The sequence below is a fragment of the Myxocyprinus asiaticus genome, chromosome 31, assembly GCF_019703515.2.
Source record: "Myxocyprinus asiaticus isolate MX2 ecotype Aquarium Trade chromosome 31, UBuf_Myxa_2, whole genome shotgun sequence".
NCBI lineage: Eukaryota > Metazoa > Chordata > Actinopteri > Cypriniformes > Catostomidae > Myxocyprinus > Myxocyprinus asiaticus.
Window position 1 is genome coordinate 40371174 of NC_059374.1, and position 18852 is coordinate 40390025.

Here is an 18852-nt window from a genome sequence, read left to right on the forward strand (position 1 = left end):
CTAAATTCTGTTAACAAAATAAAAAAATTAAATAAAAAACAATTTGTCTGTGGGAATAAAAAAAATATATATATATTTCAAGATTTATTTTCTTACATGGCTTATTATTATCTTACACAATTTTGATTCTCAAGTAATTGAATCTTGTTTTAAGGATGTTTCGATATTTTTACTGGAAAACAAAACAATAATATCAATGTTCTGCAGTGTGATTGGTAATTATGGATAAAAGGAATACAGTAAGTGAAAAAGGCACAAACAAACACACACATAGAGTGCAAATATTGTGCTTTAGAAGTACCTCAAGTTCATGTTTGTTAAATCCAGGTCATATGAGAAAATAATACTCTGATCCATAGCTACAACGCTCATAAAAATAAGGACCATCAAACACATTCACGTACACACTCCAAGTTGGACTGTCCGTTTTATGTAGACTCCACAGTTGAAGTACAAGAGAGTAAGACAGGTGAGCGTTTCCATAGTGATGACAGATCCTCAACACATATTTGTTGGCAGAGTGTGGGCGGAGCATTCAGAAACGGCCAATCAGCGGGAAGAGAATCCTGCCGCTACGCTGCTGCCAATCACCTGCGTCATATCCCAGATCTGCAGACAGACCAATCAAACGATTAGCTGAGAGGACCAGTCAGAATTCAGGAGAGACAGAGGCTACATTCGGAATGGAATACCAACATTACACTATACACTATAGTACCTAGTATAGTAAAAATAGCATCCGAAAGAGTATGCATTTTGAAAAGTGAGCATTAAAAGACCATAGTGATGATTTCTGATGAGAAAATACATCATAAAAAAGACACAAAAACCAGGACTGTGTTCTCAATGGAATAACAGCGTACTGCATACTACATACTACCTTTCCTATAGCATGTGAAACAGTTTGTTTTATGCAATCTGTTCATTAAAAAAAGAGAAGCAATGCAATATGCTATTCACTATTATTTCATTGCGAACACAGCCCTGGTTTTTATGTTTTTTACAGTATTTTCTCATCAGAAAGCATCACTCCTGTCTTTTAATGCTCACTTTGCATAATGCATACTGTTTCAAATATTATATATAAAAAAGAAGGTAGTACGCAGTATGCAGCATGCAATTATTCCATTGGGAACAGCCCTGGTTTGTGTGTCTTTTAATGATGTGTTTTCTCATCAGAAAGCATCACTACTGTCTTTTAATTCTCACTTTCATAATGCATAGTTTTTCACATTTTATTATATGAAAATAGAAGGTAGTACGCAGTATGCAATACGCTATTATTCCATGGCGAACACAGCCCTGGTTTGTGTGTCTATTTAATGATGTATTTTCTCATCAGAAAGCATCACTACTGTCTTTTAATGCTCACTTTGCATAATGCTTCACATATTATATATATAAAAAAGAATGTAGTACGCAGTATGCAATACGCTATTATTCCATTGCGAACACAGCCCTGGTTTTTGTCCTTTTTATGATGTATTTTCTCATCAGAAAGCATCACTACTCTCTTATTTATTTAGTGCGTATTACCTTCTTCCATAATTTAGTATATGAATGTCCTAACTTTTTACAGTCCAACCAAATAATGAGACAAATAAATAAATAATGTCACATCTTTTTCTTTCATGACCCTTTAAATCAAAGGTCAAGTCATCCAGGTATTTCATGCATACAGACTTCAAATATAGTATGAGTAGTATGATAGTACAGTATTCTGAGCACATCTAGAGTCAATAATAATACTAAAGCAAAGAGATTAAATGTGTGTGACCTTAACAACTCGATCACTCCCACACGTGACCATCAGTCCTCGGCTCGGGTCCATGTCCATGTGAGCGATGTTGTGTTTCCCCTCATGAAACGTTGCCAAAGGAGTCCGACTGCAACACACAAACACACAATGAGCATATTCACTTAATAAACAATAAAATCAAAATAAATAAATAATTACAAAGACGAAGCAGAAAACAAGAAAATTGGGAATGCACAAATCCAGCAGTGCTTAAGTTTGGGCAACAGAGTCTTTAGAAACTAGAAAGTACCGCTGAGAGAAAAGAAAGAGAAGCAACATAGTGTCCTCACTGAAAGCCAAATACTGCAACAAAATCACAAGCAATTTATGAGGGTATTTGCCCTAGATACGGCGGTTACCATATTACAGGGTTTACCAGCATTACATCGTCATGACAATGAATCCCCTTACAAAAAATCTAAACTAGCTGCTCGTTTTTCACATACAAATGAGCTTTTGATTCGCTTTTGATTGAAGTTTGCAGCTCTTCGCCAGTAGTGGTAAACCTCTGGCAAACCTTTGGCAACAATGGACAATTTGCCGCAAGTTTGCCGTAAAGCTCATTTGCATGTGAAAATTATCAGTGGCACATTTGCGGCTAATTGCCATGAACTCTTGATTTTCATAAGGGGCTGTAATATTGGATATACCTTTACACTGATAATGTTAGTAAGCCATTTTATCACCTAAAATCATTTTAACATTTTTAATGTTTATATCTTGTGGCTATACTTTTGATACGATGTGTATTTTAATGTTTATGGACTGGCCCCATTCACTTCCATTGTAAGTTGAAGTTGTTTCATTGCCATGGTAACTAATGGTAAGAAAATTTTGTAATTGTTCCATGATTAGACATTTGGATGTAAAGCCTGACATATGAACGAATTGTCAGAAAATTCTAATTTTTTGACACTAAAATGTTTTTAGTACCATTAGACAACCTATAAAAAGAAAAAAAAAAAATTATGAATTATCTTTGACACATTAGACTTTAAAGGTCATTATCATCCTGAGGCCCAGCAATTCATTTTTGTTTTGTTTTCAAGTTTTTCTTAGCCCATACATGCTACAGTGGTACATCTTGGGGTATTATCAGAGGACTCCTGGGCTTTTCAGAGCTACCAAATATTTGAGAGTTTGGCCATGACAACTTCCTCTCCTTGGTCTATAAATATGGATTGAAATGTATCACAGTGCAATTCAGCACAAACAAAATGTTCTTTTTCAATAAACAATTTTTATCATATATATTTTATGCACCAAACACTATATTGACATTTAAAAACAGGAAATTGTAAAACTTTTTTCTCTGGGTCTCAGGAACTTATGGTAAGATGACATCATAATAGCTTGTAATGTAAAATAATGAGATCTTTATAATGACAGAGCAGGCTGCATATATGAAAATACACAGAAATATTAGTTCACACTTTAAATATATCTTATAAAATGTATGTCAGAATTTTCAAAGCTGTGATTTTTATGTGGTGGGCATGAATGGAATGTAATAGTGACTGAGATATATACCTCTAAAGCCTGTTGTATCATATTTGATGCATGGATTTCAACTGGCTTTTTCAATAAAATAATATGCAAAATTTTAACCAGGCACAAGTTGCTTATATTCAGCAAATACTCATTTTAAAATATCAGTAACAATATAATCATTACTGTCACCTTTATTAATAAAGCTGTCATTTATCCCAACGTAAGAGTTACTTTTCACGCAAGTCCGCCGCCACTTTAAATAGATCGATATAAACATTGAAACCACTTTTTTTTTCAACATATAACCATGTGTGTACGATGCATGTCGATTTTATTATCTAATTTTAGACTACACGGAACATTTGTACTTTTAAAAGTCCTGCGGTGTGACAAATGAATTATTTTAATGAACTTCTAATGGCAAAAGTGAATTTTTTTTGGAAAAACATCCATATATTACTGTAAATGAACTATTTTTCCATATGTCACGTTTCACTAACTGAATAAGAATTCATAGCGAAAATGACTAAATGATAACTGAAAAAAAAAAATGAATAAACAATTCAAAGCAAAACAAAGATATAAAAATAAACTTTCTGTTTTGAATAAGAATTTCTCAACCTATTTATTATACAGCTATATGGAATGCAATTTCATGGTTGGTGGAGTTGCCCATCTAGACATGATAAAATAGAAACAAAGAGACTGAAAAATGTCTTGTCGACAAAAACTCTGATTAACAAGAAAGAGATATTTTTGGTCTGTTGGTCTATCATGTAACCTCTGGTTACGACAAAGCAAAGTAATAATGTGATGGAGATAAAAACAAATAAAATAACTCACTCTTCCTCTTTGATGGTGTCGATGCAGTCGTCACACATGCGAACTTGGAATTCGAAACCCATGATGGGGTACGTGGAGCGTTTGGAACTACACTTCCCACAAATCGCCTTACCACACTTCCTGCAGTGATGCTGAGGACAAAATATGACATGAGCAGCATTAAATCATTACATCAACAATCAGACTATTCTGATTGGTGGATTTCTAGTCAGGATTGTGGGTAGTGTAGTAGTACTTTGGGAATTCATCACTTAAAGCTATAGTTCACCCAAAAATTACAATTCACTCAATATTTATTCACCTTCATGCCATCCCTATGTGTTTGACTTTCTTTCTTCTGCAGAACACAAACAAGATTTTTAGAAGAATATCTCAGCTCTGTAGGGTCATACAATGCAAGTCAACAGGGTCCAAAACTTTTAAACTCAAAAAGCACAAAGGCAGCAGAAAAGTAATCCATACAACTCCAGTAGTTTAATCCATGTCTTCAGAATAGGTGTGGGTGAGAAAAAGATCAATATTCAAGTCCTTTTTTTTTTTTTTTTACTATAAATCTCCACTTTCACTTTCAGATTCTTCTTCTTTTGTTTTTGGTGATTCGCATTCTTCATGCATATCACCATCTACTGGACAGGGAGGAGAATTTATAGTAAAAAAGGACTTAAATATTGATCTGTTTCTCATCCACACCTATCATATATCTTCTGAAGACATGGATTCAACCACTGCAGTCGTACGGATTGCTTTTATGCTGACTTTATGTGCTTTTTTGGACCTTCAAAGTTCTGGCCACCATTTACTTGCATTATATAGACCTTCAGAGCTGAAATATTCTTATAAAAGTCTTTGTTTGTGTTCATCAGAACAAATAAAGTAATACTCATCTGGGATGGCATGAGGGTGAGTAAATGATGAGAGGATTTTCATTTTTGGGTGAACTATCCCTTTAACACGATGTCTTAAATATGAGGTTAACATGAGGACTTGAAAAATATCCCATCATTTAACAATCTTGGAGCTCATAGTAGGTCTGTCTTGAAAGGTTTATATGTTATTGTTAAAAAGCAGATGTACCTGTCGAAGCCCCAGTGTCTTAGAGTCCCACATCTGCTTTATATTCCAGAAAAATGGCTGTTCGCATTTCTGACACGAATCGCTTTCCAACCATTGCGAAGCCTGAAACAAAGAGATACAGAAAACGATTACATACCTGTCCATGACATTTTGAGTTTGAGTCAGATTCTGGTCACCATAGAGATGGATGCCACTTTGTTGACTGACGCAGGAGTTGTCATGGTAACGCCTAGAAAACTTTGCCATTGTTCCATGATATGGTGACCGGCTTTTTATAGCATGAGTTCTGACATGTGTATGTATTACGTTGTTTTTATGATCTCAATTTAGACTACATGGAATTTGTACTTTTAAGGCAAAAGGTGTGTGTGTGTGTGTGTGTGTGTGTGTTTACCTCCTCTCGTGTCGTGTCCATGTTCCACACTGTTATTCCTCCATCAGCGGAGCAGGACACTAACTGATGGGTCAGTGGCAGATACCTCAACGCCTGAACCTTCTCACTGACACACACAAAACATGAGAGAGAAAGACAGAGACAATGCCATGTGTACTGTTGATTTGTCCTCCTTTGTTCATATTTTGGAGTCTCCTCATGCTTGGTCTCTTCTTTTTACAAGATTTTACCATTTTATCAGCATTATTACTATGTTGGGGTGGCTACTTTGAAACTGTAACATGTAAAATTACTCATAGTTTTTAAAGCTGATGTGTGTCGGTTGCCTTTGTATGCCATTTGTAGGTTGATTTAGCAGTGTTGGAAAAAGTAGACTGTACTGAAATATGTAGTTAAGTAATTTAGTTAGTTGCTTCCCAACTCTATGTGTGAGTGTGTGTGATCTCACTGGTGTCCCTGCAGTAGTAATGTGCGTCCCTGTCTGCCGCCGATGTCCCACATAATCACACTGTGATCAGACGCTCCAGAAAACAACCACCTCTGAACCGGGTCCCAATACAATGCAGCAATACTACCTACAGACAGAGAGAGAGAAAAAAAATATTTTTTCAAATTTATTTGCCTTTCTTGTTTCTTAACATTTTTCTGTCCTTAATATTTATTTGCTGCAATGCTTTGGCAGTACATACTGAAGTACAGTATGTCATTCCAATAAAGCAATACGAATTGAAAAAATTGAGCCAAACATAGAAAGGCAAACAAAGAGCGAGACAGATGGGCTGAAGGGAAATTGTTGGTAAAGGAAAACCTGAGGTGTGAAATCAGTAGATATATCGTCCTGGCCGATTATATCGTCCTGGCCGATCATATCGTCCGATTATATCGTCCTGGCCGATCATATCGTCCGATTATATCGTCCTGGCCGATCATATCGTCCGATTATATCGTCCTGGCCGATCATATCGTCCGCTTATATCGTCCTGGCCGATCATATCGTCCGCTTATATCGTCCTGGCCGCTTATATCGTCCGCTTATATCGTCCTGGTCGATATATCGTCCGCTTATATCGTCCGCTTATATCGTCCTGGCCGATTATATCGTCCTGGCCGATTATATCGTCCGATTATATCGTCCTGGCCGCTTATATCGTCCGATTATATCGTCCTGGCCGCTTATATCGTCCGATTATATCGTCCTGGCCGCTTATATCGTCCGCTTATATCGTCCTGGTCGCTTATATCGTCCGCTTATATCGTCCTGGTCGATATATCGTCCGCTTATATCGGCCTGGCCGATTATATCGTCCGCTTATATCGGCCTGGCCGATTATATCGTCCGCTTATATCGGCCTGGCCGATTATATCGTCCGCTTATATCGGCCTGGCCGATTATATCGTCCGCTTATATCGGCCTGGCCGATTATATCGTCCGCTTATATCGGCCTGGCCGATTATATCGTCCGCTTATATCGGCCTGGCCGATTATATCGTCCGCTTATATCGGCCTGGCCGATTATATCGTCCGCTTATATCGGCCTGGCCGATTATATCGTCCGCTTATATCGGCCTGGCCGATTATATCGTCCGCTTATATCGGCCTGGCCGATCATATCGTCCGCTTATATCGTCCTGGCCGATCATATCGTCCTGGCCGATCATATCGTCCGCTTATATCGTCCTGGCCGCTCATATCGTCCGCTTATATCGTCCTGGTCGATATATCGTCCGCTTATATCGTCCTGGCCGATTATATCGTCCTGGCCGATTATATCGTCCGATTATATCGTCCTGCCCGATTATATCGTCCGATTATATCGTCCTGGCCGATTATATCGTCCGATTATATCGTCCTGGCCGATTATATCGTCCTGGCCGCTTATATCGTCCGCTTATATCGTCCTGGTCGCTTATATCGTCCGCTTATATCGTCCTGGCCGATTATATCGTCCGCTTATATCGTCCTGGCCGATTATATCGTCCGATTATATCGGCCAGGCCGATCATATCGTCCGCTTATATCGGCCTGGCCGATCATATCGTCCGCTTATATCGGCCTGGCCGATCATATCGTCCGCTTATATCGGCCTGGCCGATCATATCGTCCGCTTATATCGGCCTGGCCGATCATATCGTCCGCTTATATCGGCCTGGCCGATCATATCGTCCGCTTATATCGGCCTGGCCGATCATATCGTCCGCTTATATCGGCCTGGCCGATCATATCGTCCGCTTATATCGGCCTGGCCGATCATATCGTCCGCTTATATCGGCCTGGCCGATCATATCGTCCGCTTATATCGGCCTGGCCGATCATATCGTCCTGGCCGATCATATCGTCCGCTTATATCGTCCTGGCCGCTTATATCGTCCGCTTATATCGTCCTGGTCGATATATCGTCCGCTTATATCATCCGCTTATATCGTCCTGGCCGATTATATCGTCCTGGCCGATTATATCGTCCGATTATATCGTCCTGCCCGATTATATCGTCCGATTATATCGTCCTGGCCGATTATATCGTCCTGGCCGATTATATCGTCCGATTATATCGTCCTGCCCGATTATATCGTCCGATTATATCGTCCTGCCCGATTATATCGTCCGCTTATATCGTCCTGGTCGCTTATATCGTCCGCTTATATCGTCCTGGCCGATTATATCGTCCGCTTATATCGGCCAGGCCGATTATATCGTCCGCTTATATCGGCCAGGCCGATTATATCGTCCGCTTATATCGGCCAGGCCGATTATATCGTCCGCTTATATCGGCCTGGCCGATTATATCGTCCGCTTATATCGGCCTGGCCGATTATATCGTCCGCTTATATCGGCCTGGCCGATTATATCGTCCGCTTATATCGGCCTGGCCGATTATATCGTCCGCTTATATCGGCCTGGCCGATTATATCGTCCGCTTATATCGGCCTGGCCGATTATATCGTCCGCTTATATCGGCCTGGCCGATTATATCGGCCTGGCCGATTATATCGTCCGCTTATATCGGCTTGGCCGATTATATCGTCCGCTTATATCGGCTTGGCCGATTATATCGTCCGCTTATATCGGCCTGGCCGATTAATCTGCCAATATTTAACCATTTTGCGATTATCTACATCGGTTAGATGTAAAAACAGTGTTCGCTTGGTCGATTAACAGAAGTAAAATTTCCTTTGTGTCAGTTGCAAAATCTACCAATAGATCTGTCAACTGATAATGAACACTTTCTGTTTTCAAGGTTTTTTCTATTCAAGTTTACGCAAATGTGAATAAATATTGCATTAAAATAAGTGTTTGCTACACAATTTTGTGTACCGGTATTATATTTATTATGTTTATCGGCATTTACATTGGTCATCCTGCTCTAAATATATATGTATTGGCTATTGAAAAAACCCATAACAGTCGCCCACTAACTTAAAGACTTTAAGGCATGATTTTCTATAAAGCTGCTTTGAAACTTGTATGGAAAAAAGCACTATAAATAATAAAAATGACTTGAAAAACAACACTCAGATTTGGATGTGAGAGTTTATCCGTGTAACTAAGTACATTTGTGTGTGTATTTTTAGGTGTGTTACCTTCATGTCCCTTTAGTGTGGAAATAACTGAGCATGTCTGTCCATCCAGTTTCAGCAGAGTGATCTGGCCTGAATAATCTCCCACAAAGGCATGCTGGGTATCGTTATCATATCTAAAGTGTGTCGTCACGGAAACATCAAAGCAGGGAAGTGACCCAAATAACACGGATGCTCAATGGAAAAGCAGAATATGGTGATGCGTTTTTGCCAATCCATTACAATTTACAATGCATCGCCAAAAAACTGTTCATTTATAGTATCAAGTGGATCATGATGGTGACCTAGTGGTTAATGATCTGGATAGTTAACCCAAAGGTTATTGGTTTAAACCGCTGAACTATACACTCTCAATAATTAAAGTTTTTCAATGGTTGTTTGCAGTTTTAGGTTCAGCAAAAAAGCCTTCTCTTATCAAGAACCCTATTTTGAGTGTATAGGGTTCTTGAGTTATAAATCTTCAACAGTTCTTGTATGAGGTTCTTTGGAGAAAAGTTTATATTAGTTCTATATAGTGTAGAGGTTGACCGATATATCGGTTATACCGATATATTGGCACCGATAGCTGCTTTTCGGAACTATAGTTTATCGGCAAAAATCAACTCCGACGAGGTTTTTGTTGTTAAGTAGATATACATTAACCAAAAGCTCTATATTAATGTTAATGTTGATTTTGACTGACGGTGTCCCCAGAGAAAAGGAAAAAAGTATGTGTTTCTATAATACCGGAATACCGGACTATTGCTCATACTGTTTTTATTAGCCTATATGTAAATGTTTATCATATAGTGTTTATACTGTAATACATTGTAGATGATCATAAGGGTAAATGTTTTGTTTCCCTTGTGTTTGTGTGAGCTGGGAACACACACATTTCAAAATAAGAGTCCCCGTGTATTGCGGGTTAGTTTACAGTCCCGCGTTATTCTCCAAACCTTATTTATTTCTGGTTATTATTGGAATTTTTGTTGCACAATAAACTCCATCTGGCATTGTATTCATTTTGGACTCTATGTCTGTGCCTATCACAGTAAGGAAAGACTACGAACATTATTTTAACATCCAAAAAACCTATTTCAAAAACTTTCAGCTGATAAATCAGTTATCGGCCTCTTCCACCTGCTTAGTTATTGGTATCGGCAAAATCAATTATCAGTCGACCTCTAATATAGCGTATAGATGGTTTTCTAAACAAATTGTGAAAATGAGTACTCCATGGAATTTATAAAGGTTCTCGAATCACATCAGACTATAAATACCTTTTTAGACTCTTGGTCAAAAAGTCACTTTGGAAAAAAAATATTATGCATGATACATTTTAAATTAAGCCAAATTACTGATACATAGGCTATACTGTACAAACACACAGTTTGTTGGTATATATATTGTAACACTACAAAAAAATTGTGAAATACCACCAGTGCTGTGTTTAATTACAAAGTAATCTGATACAAAGTAAAATTAGTTACGGTTATTACTTTTTTTTTAGATTAAAAAATAAAAAAATTAAATAGTGCAACACATTACACTTTAAATGCTTGTTGATACTTAAGATGATTACTTTAAAGTACATTACTTGGGTTACAGATATTTCTTAAAGAATATTATTTATATAGAATACATTTAAAATATAAATTATGTTCAAATGTGCATCTATTTGCGTTTCTGTGACAGCTGAATGACATGCGCCTCCAATTCCGATGAAGTAATCAGTAATCTGATTACAATTTAAGAGAAGCAATAAGTACTTTGTAGCAGATTACTTTTTTTGCGCAACTCACTCAACACTGAATACCAAACAAAAAACAAAATAATCATGCAGAAAAGCAAGTAAAGTGTTTTGAAATCTGTCTTTGGCACATAAGGATACTGCAAACAGGAGGCCCATGAGCTGAAGCTGTGACGTCCCAGCACTGACCCACTCTGAGTGCTCATCCAACTGATGCTTTTATCATGAGCTGTACTGATCAACCACTGATTCTCCAGGGAGAAGACCAGATCCGACACACGGTTCTGATGAGCTGCACACACACACACACACACACACACACACACACACACACACACACACACACACACACACACATTAACAACAGAACTGTATAATGCCACATGAAAATACACAAACACAATACCAACACAAAGTACTTGCTGACAAATGTTCTGTTCAACACCAATAAACAAGTAAAAACTAAACAAAATTACAATTATAACCAAGGAATATTGTCTCTCTCTCTCAACCACACACACACACACACACACACACACACACTTTCCTGGCATTATCCGGTTTTCTCCAGAGCTGCTCTGACTCATCCAGTCATAATATTTTGCCATTATGTGTATGTGTGTGTGTGTGTGTGTGTATGAGTGTGTGTGTGTCTCTACTGAGAATTTACATGAAAGTCTTAGCCTCAGGGCATGCTGGGAAAGAGCAAATGATCCTCAAGTGATTGGGTGGAACAAAAGTAGAGTGGTGTGTATATGTTTCCCTCTCAGGAACAAACACACAAACACATACCCAGGGGACACAGAGCAAATGTGTCATACACACTTTAGTGTTTTCCTGTAAAGGAAATCCAACCCTCCATTTAAACTGTGTTAGTACACTAATGGAAATGTCTTCTGATTCACTTCCCATATGCCTCTGGTTTTACCTTGGTATGTTTTTACATGGTTCATTTTGTTGAAATCTTCTGAGATGAGGAACTCCTGTGAAAGTTAACAGAGAGAAAGAATATTGCAGAAAAAGTATACAAATGTCCTTCAGGGAATAATTTAATTCTGCCATCATTTACTCACTCTCATGTCGTTCCAAACCCGTATGATTTTCTTTCTTCTGTGGAACACAAAAGGGTGTGAGGAAGAATGTTCACACTGCTCTTTTCCACACAATGAAAGCAGACAGTGATCATGGGCCTGTCAAGCTCCAAAAATAAAATAAAAGAACACCATAAAAGTACCATAAAGTAGTTAATACGCTATATTTCAAGTCTTCTGAAGCCATATGATAGCTTTGTGTGAGGAACAGAATTTTTTATTTTTGGGTGAACTATTCCTTTAAGACAGGGGTGGGGAACCCTGCTCCTGGAGGGCCACTGTCCAGCAGAGTTTAGCTCCAACCCTAATCAAACAAACCTGGGCAACAAATCAAGGTCTCCAGGATTACTTGAAAAAATTAAGGGCAGATGTGTTTGATTAGGGATGGAGCAGTGGCCCTCCAGGAGCAGGGTTCCCCACCCCTGCTTTAAGACAACCGACTGTGTTTACATTAATTACCACTGCCTTATTCCAAAAATAAGTTTAAAAGCTTCACACATTGTGCATCTATTCAGAATATTTCTTTACACGTAGTTACGGATAAATGAAAACATGCTTGTTCTTTTACCTCTTTTCTCTTTTGGAAATACTAGTGTAGTGAGAATCACATTGGCACCAATTGAAATGAACCGGGCCTCACACAAGACACCAAAGAATGTGGTGATTTTTTAATCACACGTCACTTAAGGTGTGTATGTGCATTTATTAATATCAGACGGCCCCTCCCTCCATCCTCGGGGCACCAGCTAAGGAGTTTCACCTTAACAGTAAAAGAATGATCCAAATGGACCATTCAAAAAATTAGAAATATGTAAATTGGAGGGAGTTGGTCATCTGATTAATCTGAAGGGATTCAAGAGATTCAGCATAAACCTTTAGAGCTCTTCTGTATCATCAACACAAGGAACACACAGTTGTAATAAACAAGAACAACTAACAAAAACTACAAAATGGTACTAATATGCTAAAAGATCAAATAAACGAATAGGTAAATAATGTGCATAGGATGGAAAGATGCAAGTGGTTGAATTGGATGTAGCAATGGCAAAGTGTGACTATTATCTTACGAAAGATAATTTGCTGTTTCTCTATTAATTAATAAGGTGAAAACCTTATTTCTATTTAAACAAATAACTCAGTTTATTTGCAAGACATATGATACACAGGTTATGCAATCTAAGGAACTTTAGATAATCATAAACTGATAGTATACACTAATGCCAAGGTCTCTGGAAAGAGGTTTAGTAGTGATATGCATGTTCTCTTTGATCGATCGATGAGTTCTGTGAGGGTGACATCCTCCACTGGGGCTCAGGGCCACGTTACAGTGGGGAAGGAGCTGGATTCCATTTCAACAGCCTTGGACACGAAGAAGCTGAGGATTGCTGATTTCCTGGAAGCACCGAGAGGGTTCTTGCAATCTGGAACATGCAGATATACAGCCCTTATGTCGGTGCAAGTTTCATCATCTGGAACACACAGATGTACAGCCCTTATGTCAGTGCAAGATTCATCATCTGGAACACACAGATGCATGAACCTTGAAGAGAAGGTTTGCTCATCAGAGCTAAACCTTGTCGCTGTAGTTATCTCCCTGGTATAGGGATTCCGAACTTGGCGTTGCAATGGTTTCTTGTAGTGAGACTTGGTCGATCTTCTTCTGTCTCTCGGATTGAGACTAAGAACGTTGGATGATCTGTTATCCTCTCTATCTCATGGAGTGAGACTTAGCATGTTGGATGGTTTGTATTCTGTTACATCTCCTACCACTCAGGCCAGAGATTCAGAATGTTCATTATTATTCCATTATTGCTCCCAATCTTGAACAGCTGGAAACTCAGAACATTGATTATTATTCTGTTATTGCCTCTCTCTCGTAGAGTGAGACCAGAACAAAAGTGTTTTTCTGTTGTCCTGTTAGTGTCTTCTTCTGAGACTCAGGACAAAGGTGTTTTAGAAGTGTATCCTGTTACTGACCCTCTGGACAGGGACTCAGGCAAAGGTGTGGTCATCCGGAGGATAGTTCAATACCTTCCTGACGAGGCGGAGATTTCAGTTTGGTGCCTTCCTATTTCAGGGTTATAATTGGCTGCTGACATCGGAGTGGCTCACTCTCCCTTCTCTATGTGGAACATTTGCATATTTTAAAGTGCATAGTTAGAACAATGTCTTTAAAGATTCATCTCTGCATTGTTCCTTTTCCAAACCTCTTCAAAAATACTCTTGGCATTTATCTGAAGATATAGAGACTAAATATGATATTAAAAGATTAAATATTATGCATGCATTAATTTATACCACCATAGTTCAGTTTGTGTGAACTATTGTGCTAACTGAACAACTTCAATTTACATAAACAGTTCTGTGAACAAACATGGAGTGGATGTGTTGCAGCTGGTGTCCATGTTTGGAATAAAAGTTTGTGTGCAAAGATTTGTCTTTGTGGTTTCTCTGTTTCAGCTTTTGCCGGTCTTAAAGAATTTGATGGTCCTTCTCACCTCTGGCCTTAGGATGGGGGTTTGAGAGGTTGCTAATAAACCTCTCACTGACCAATGAGAGGGCTTTTCCAACATGTTGGAAGATCTTTCCTGCCTTGTGAAGGGTGTCTGGCAGTTGTCCGAGCAGCTTATCTGATGGATGTGCTTGGCATTTGTTTGTGTTGGTCCTGCCACAATCCAATCAAAATGAAGCCAATTTTCTTTGCCTTGAAAGTTAGAGAGCGGCTCTGCCATAAACTGGCTCATGGAATTTCATTTGGTCCGATTGTTCACCACACTAGAGAGGGTTGCTCTTCCCATTTATTCCACTGTTTCGTTAATTCTGAGAAAAGTTGTCATTGGTGTCCTTCTCATAATGGGAAAATGTGCACAAGCAATCAGCTTTGTTTGTAATGTCTCCTCGCTGCTTGCACCTCCAGAATAACTTTGTTCTGCTTGCACAGATATAAACGAAAATTCTGTTTCAGTGGATATAAATGCTAGAAATACGAGGAGAATCGGAGTGTTTACACGTTGGTCAGATGTCCAGATCAGGGATGTGCCAGGGTGGTTGAATAATCGACTAGGCGTTCAGCAACCGACTAGTCTATTAATGGGATCAAATACTAACATTAATATTTTTAGTGGTGGTGGTTTTAACCGGAGACACAATTATTAAATTAATTGAGAGACGCAACTTCTTAGAGAGGTTTTTTGCGTGATGATATCTTGCTGTGCTTAACAGTGAATAACAGCAAGAAGTTTAGTCGCTTTAATGCTTTAAGTTTAGTCTTTTTATGCGCTGTTGCTACAGTAAAGTGCCACATCAGTAATACATTTCTAGACAATCACTGTCAGACATAAAATCCTCTGCTGAGAGTAATGTTCCCATATTTGTAAGGTGTTGTGGTGAGATTAAAGTCTTTTGCTGATTCTGTCTGACACTGGTTAAATAAATAGTTGCAGTAAAAAGGTTTAAACTGCTTAATGTTGTGAACTAGATACCTGCAATATTACAGTTATGCACTTTTGAATGTGCAGCGAGGATCACCCTGAAGCACGCACCCAGGTTACATTGAAGTGCGTCATTCTGCGTTCAGGATATACATAAGCAGTTTTGTGCCGCTCTGTATTTGGAGCTAGAGATGTGCACAATTATTCGAATAATCGAGTACTTGTTCAGCACCAGCTAATCTATTATTAAAAATACTACTCGAACATTGCAAATTGATTTTATTTAGCATATTTGCCTGATGTAGGCAATGCTAAATTATACTTTACTTTCCTCTGAATGTCTCACCAAATCTCGCAGTTACAACGGAGTCGTTAATGCACTGAGAAATGTAATGAAAAGTAATTATAGGTGAATTCATGCATATTGGGTTTTTTTCTTCTATTTATAAAAATAAAAAAAACACAAAGTTTGTTGAAGTGAGCTTATTTAGAAACCATTCTTAGTAAAGTTTGTGAATAAAACAAAATATACATTTCATATGTGCCATATCTGTTATTTTAAGTAATCGATTACTCGTTTTTGAAGGTTAGAGTACTCGACTACAAAAGTACTCAATCTCAATCCCTAATTGGAGCCTTTCTTATTTCTTACTTTGATAGTTTTGTGCATTAAATAATGTTAAAGTTATTAAGCCTTTTTATTTGTTGAATATCCGTTAGTCACCATGTGGAAGTGCTGCACTTAGTCGTTCAGACAACCCACTGACTATTACGAAAATTGGTAGTTTTGCCTAGTCCAGATATCGGATATGTATCTTAAAACCACATTTGGAAGTAGCTCAGATCAGATGCGAATAAAATCCAATCTCATGTGTCCGACACGAGTAAAACAAATCTGATTTTTTGTGACAATGTAAATGCAGCCATTGAAATGGAGGATTATCAATGAATGACTACTTAAATTTCAGTCTGTTGTATGGCTTCAGAATAAAGCCATATGGACCTCTTTTACGGTGCTTTTTTGATCTTGACAGAACCAATCCCTACTTCACTTTCATTGTATGGAGAAGAGCAGTGTAAATGTTCTGTTCACATCTGCTTTGTGTTTCTGTCATACAGGTTTGGAATGACATGAGGATGAGTAAATGATGACAATTTTTGGTGAGCTAAACCTTTTATACACAAGCTGTGTCACTTTGGCCCTCAGGGGGCCAATTGAGTGACTCTTACCACAATGGCCCCATTGTCTTGCCCAATGAAGATCCGTCTGCTCTCATGGTGATATGACATACAGGAGCATGGAGCTACAGAGAAAGACAAATGAAAAGACAGATGGGTTAATTTTTTTATCATCCACAAATGTAAACAATTAATCTTCATATACTGTACATGAAGTGTTCAACAGTGTATACACAAATATATAAAACAACATCAAGGAACCAAGGAAAGTGTATAGTTGTAACTATCATTAATATGGTCCTCAATTCTGGAGCTCGACAATCACAGTCCCCATTAACTTTGGTTGTTTAAACGAGCAACGTGAACCTTTTTCAAAACTTCTCATGTGGGTTTGGAGCAACATACGGGTGAGTAAATGATGACATCATTTTCATCTTTTGGGTGAACTGTCCCTTTAAATGTACCACAGACCTCACAGGTGATACTCACAGGACACTGTGTGGTAGATGCTGGGCCAGTACTGTCCACTGTCTCTCTTTAGCCAAACTCGAATTGTCCTGATATAAACAAAAACAACAATAAGATAAATAAAGTTAAAAACACACATTCAATTTTTATTTATTTATTTTTTTATAACATATAACGCTAATTAAAGACTGGCCCAAACAAACCCCAGAATAGCCAAGGTGTGTCACCATGGTAAATAACATCTTCAAATCTGAAGTCAAGATAAAGTTTTCAAACATCCACTGTCAGATCTGAGCCAGTTAAAACACTGACACAAACACTGCCAAAGTGCCATGGTACTATTATGGTATTTTAAACATGTACCATGCTAGTACCATGCTAGTACCATGCTAGTACCATGCTTTTGGGCATGTACCATGGTAGTACCATGACAGTGCCATATGTAAACAGGGTAGCCATTAAGTATATCAGAGTACCATGTTTGAGTGAACAAATATGCATGTCGTTAAATGAGCAAATAAACAATTAATCTGTCATTTAAATGAACAGCCGCTGTGTTATGATAGTGTTGTCATGTCTCTAATGTCTCTGCAGGAGCAAGTACCTGTCCTCGCTGACCGTGATCACTCCATCCTCTTTCGGGATGAGCAGGGCCGTGTTCACAGCGTCGCTGTGGCCCTCGATCTTGTTGAGCAGGACGGGTCTGGAGCTCTGAGGCCTCGAGTGGATCTCCGCCGCCATCGCTGTTTGCTCTTGTTTCCTCCTGTCTCGAGTCAGCTGAGCGCTGGGGAAGTTCAAGCACATCAGCGAAGAATACCGTAAAGATCGGTGAAAACGCGCACATGAAAAAAAAAAAAAAAAAAAAAAAAAAAAACTGATATCCCCATGAAACTCATCAAAAAGGTTTTATAATTATAGCATGAGAAATAACATAATAATATATCCTATTTATATTCATCATTATTATATTATATTGTATAAATATAACATAAAAAATAAAATTATTCTTATTATAATACTGTTTTAATATTATGTAGAAATAATTATTATTATTTATATAATTATGGATATAAAAAAATATGAGAAAGAATATATATTTTTGAAAAGTAATTATAGGCTATTATATATATATATATATATATATATATATATATATATATATATATATATATATATGTTCATAATTATTATATTCTATTGTATTAATTTAATATTTATTAAGATTTTATGTTGTATAAACTAATAAAAAAATAAATTATTATTATTATTATTATATTATTTTAATAATGTGTAAAAATAATTATTATTATGTATATCTTTATGGGATATAAAAAATCATAAATTTGATTAAAAAAATATGCGTATATATTTTTGAAAAATAATTATATTATTGTATTTACATTCGTAATTATTATATTCTTTTGAATTAATTTAATATATATTAATATTGTATGTTGCATTAATCTAATAAAATAATATTATTATAATTTTATTTTAATATTATGTAAAAATCATAATTATAATTTATTTACATCATTCTGGGATATAAAACCATTAATTATAAATGTGAGAAATAAAATATATTTTAGAAAAATTATTACATTATTGTATTTATGTTTATCACTATTTTGTTCTATTGTATTAATTTAATATTTATTAATAATATTTTGTATTAATTTAACATCAAATAATAATCAATCAAATTTTAATATAACTATTTTAATATAATGTAAAAAGCAATAATTATTATTTATATCATTGTTGGATATTAAAACAAT

The 18852-nt window shown here is 37.1% G+C and overlaps 1 protein-coding gene across 1 annotated transcript; it reads right to left on the reverse strand.

Moving 5' to 3' along the window:
* Positions 1 to 216: 216 nt before the first annotated feature.
* Positions 217 to 17834, reverse strand: LOC127422208 (WD repeat and FYVE domain-containing protein 1-like). Its single transcript, XM_051665541.1, has 12 exons — positions 17679 to 17834; positions 17096 to 17163; positions 16658 to 16731; positions 11834 to 11888; positions 11047 to 11197; positions 9180 to 9292; positions 6049 to 6175; positions 5601 to 5706; positions 5207 to 5308; positions 4133 to 4263; positions 1778 to 1886; positions 217 to 609 (listed from the first exon to the last, which is right to left on the reverse strand). Exons 1-12 carry the CDS (start codon positions 17813 to 17815, stop codon positions 550 to 552), a joined length of 1233 nt encoding a protein of 410 aa, XP_051521501.1. The 5' UTR covers positions 17816 to 17834; the 3' UTR covers positions 217 to 549.
* Positions 17835 to 18852: the final 1018 nt, after the last annotated feature.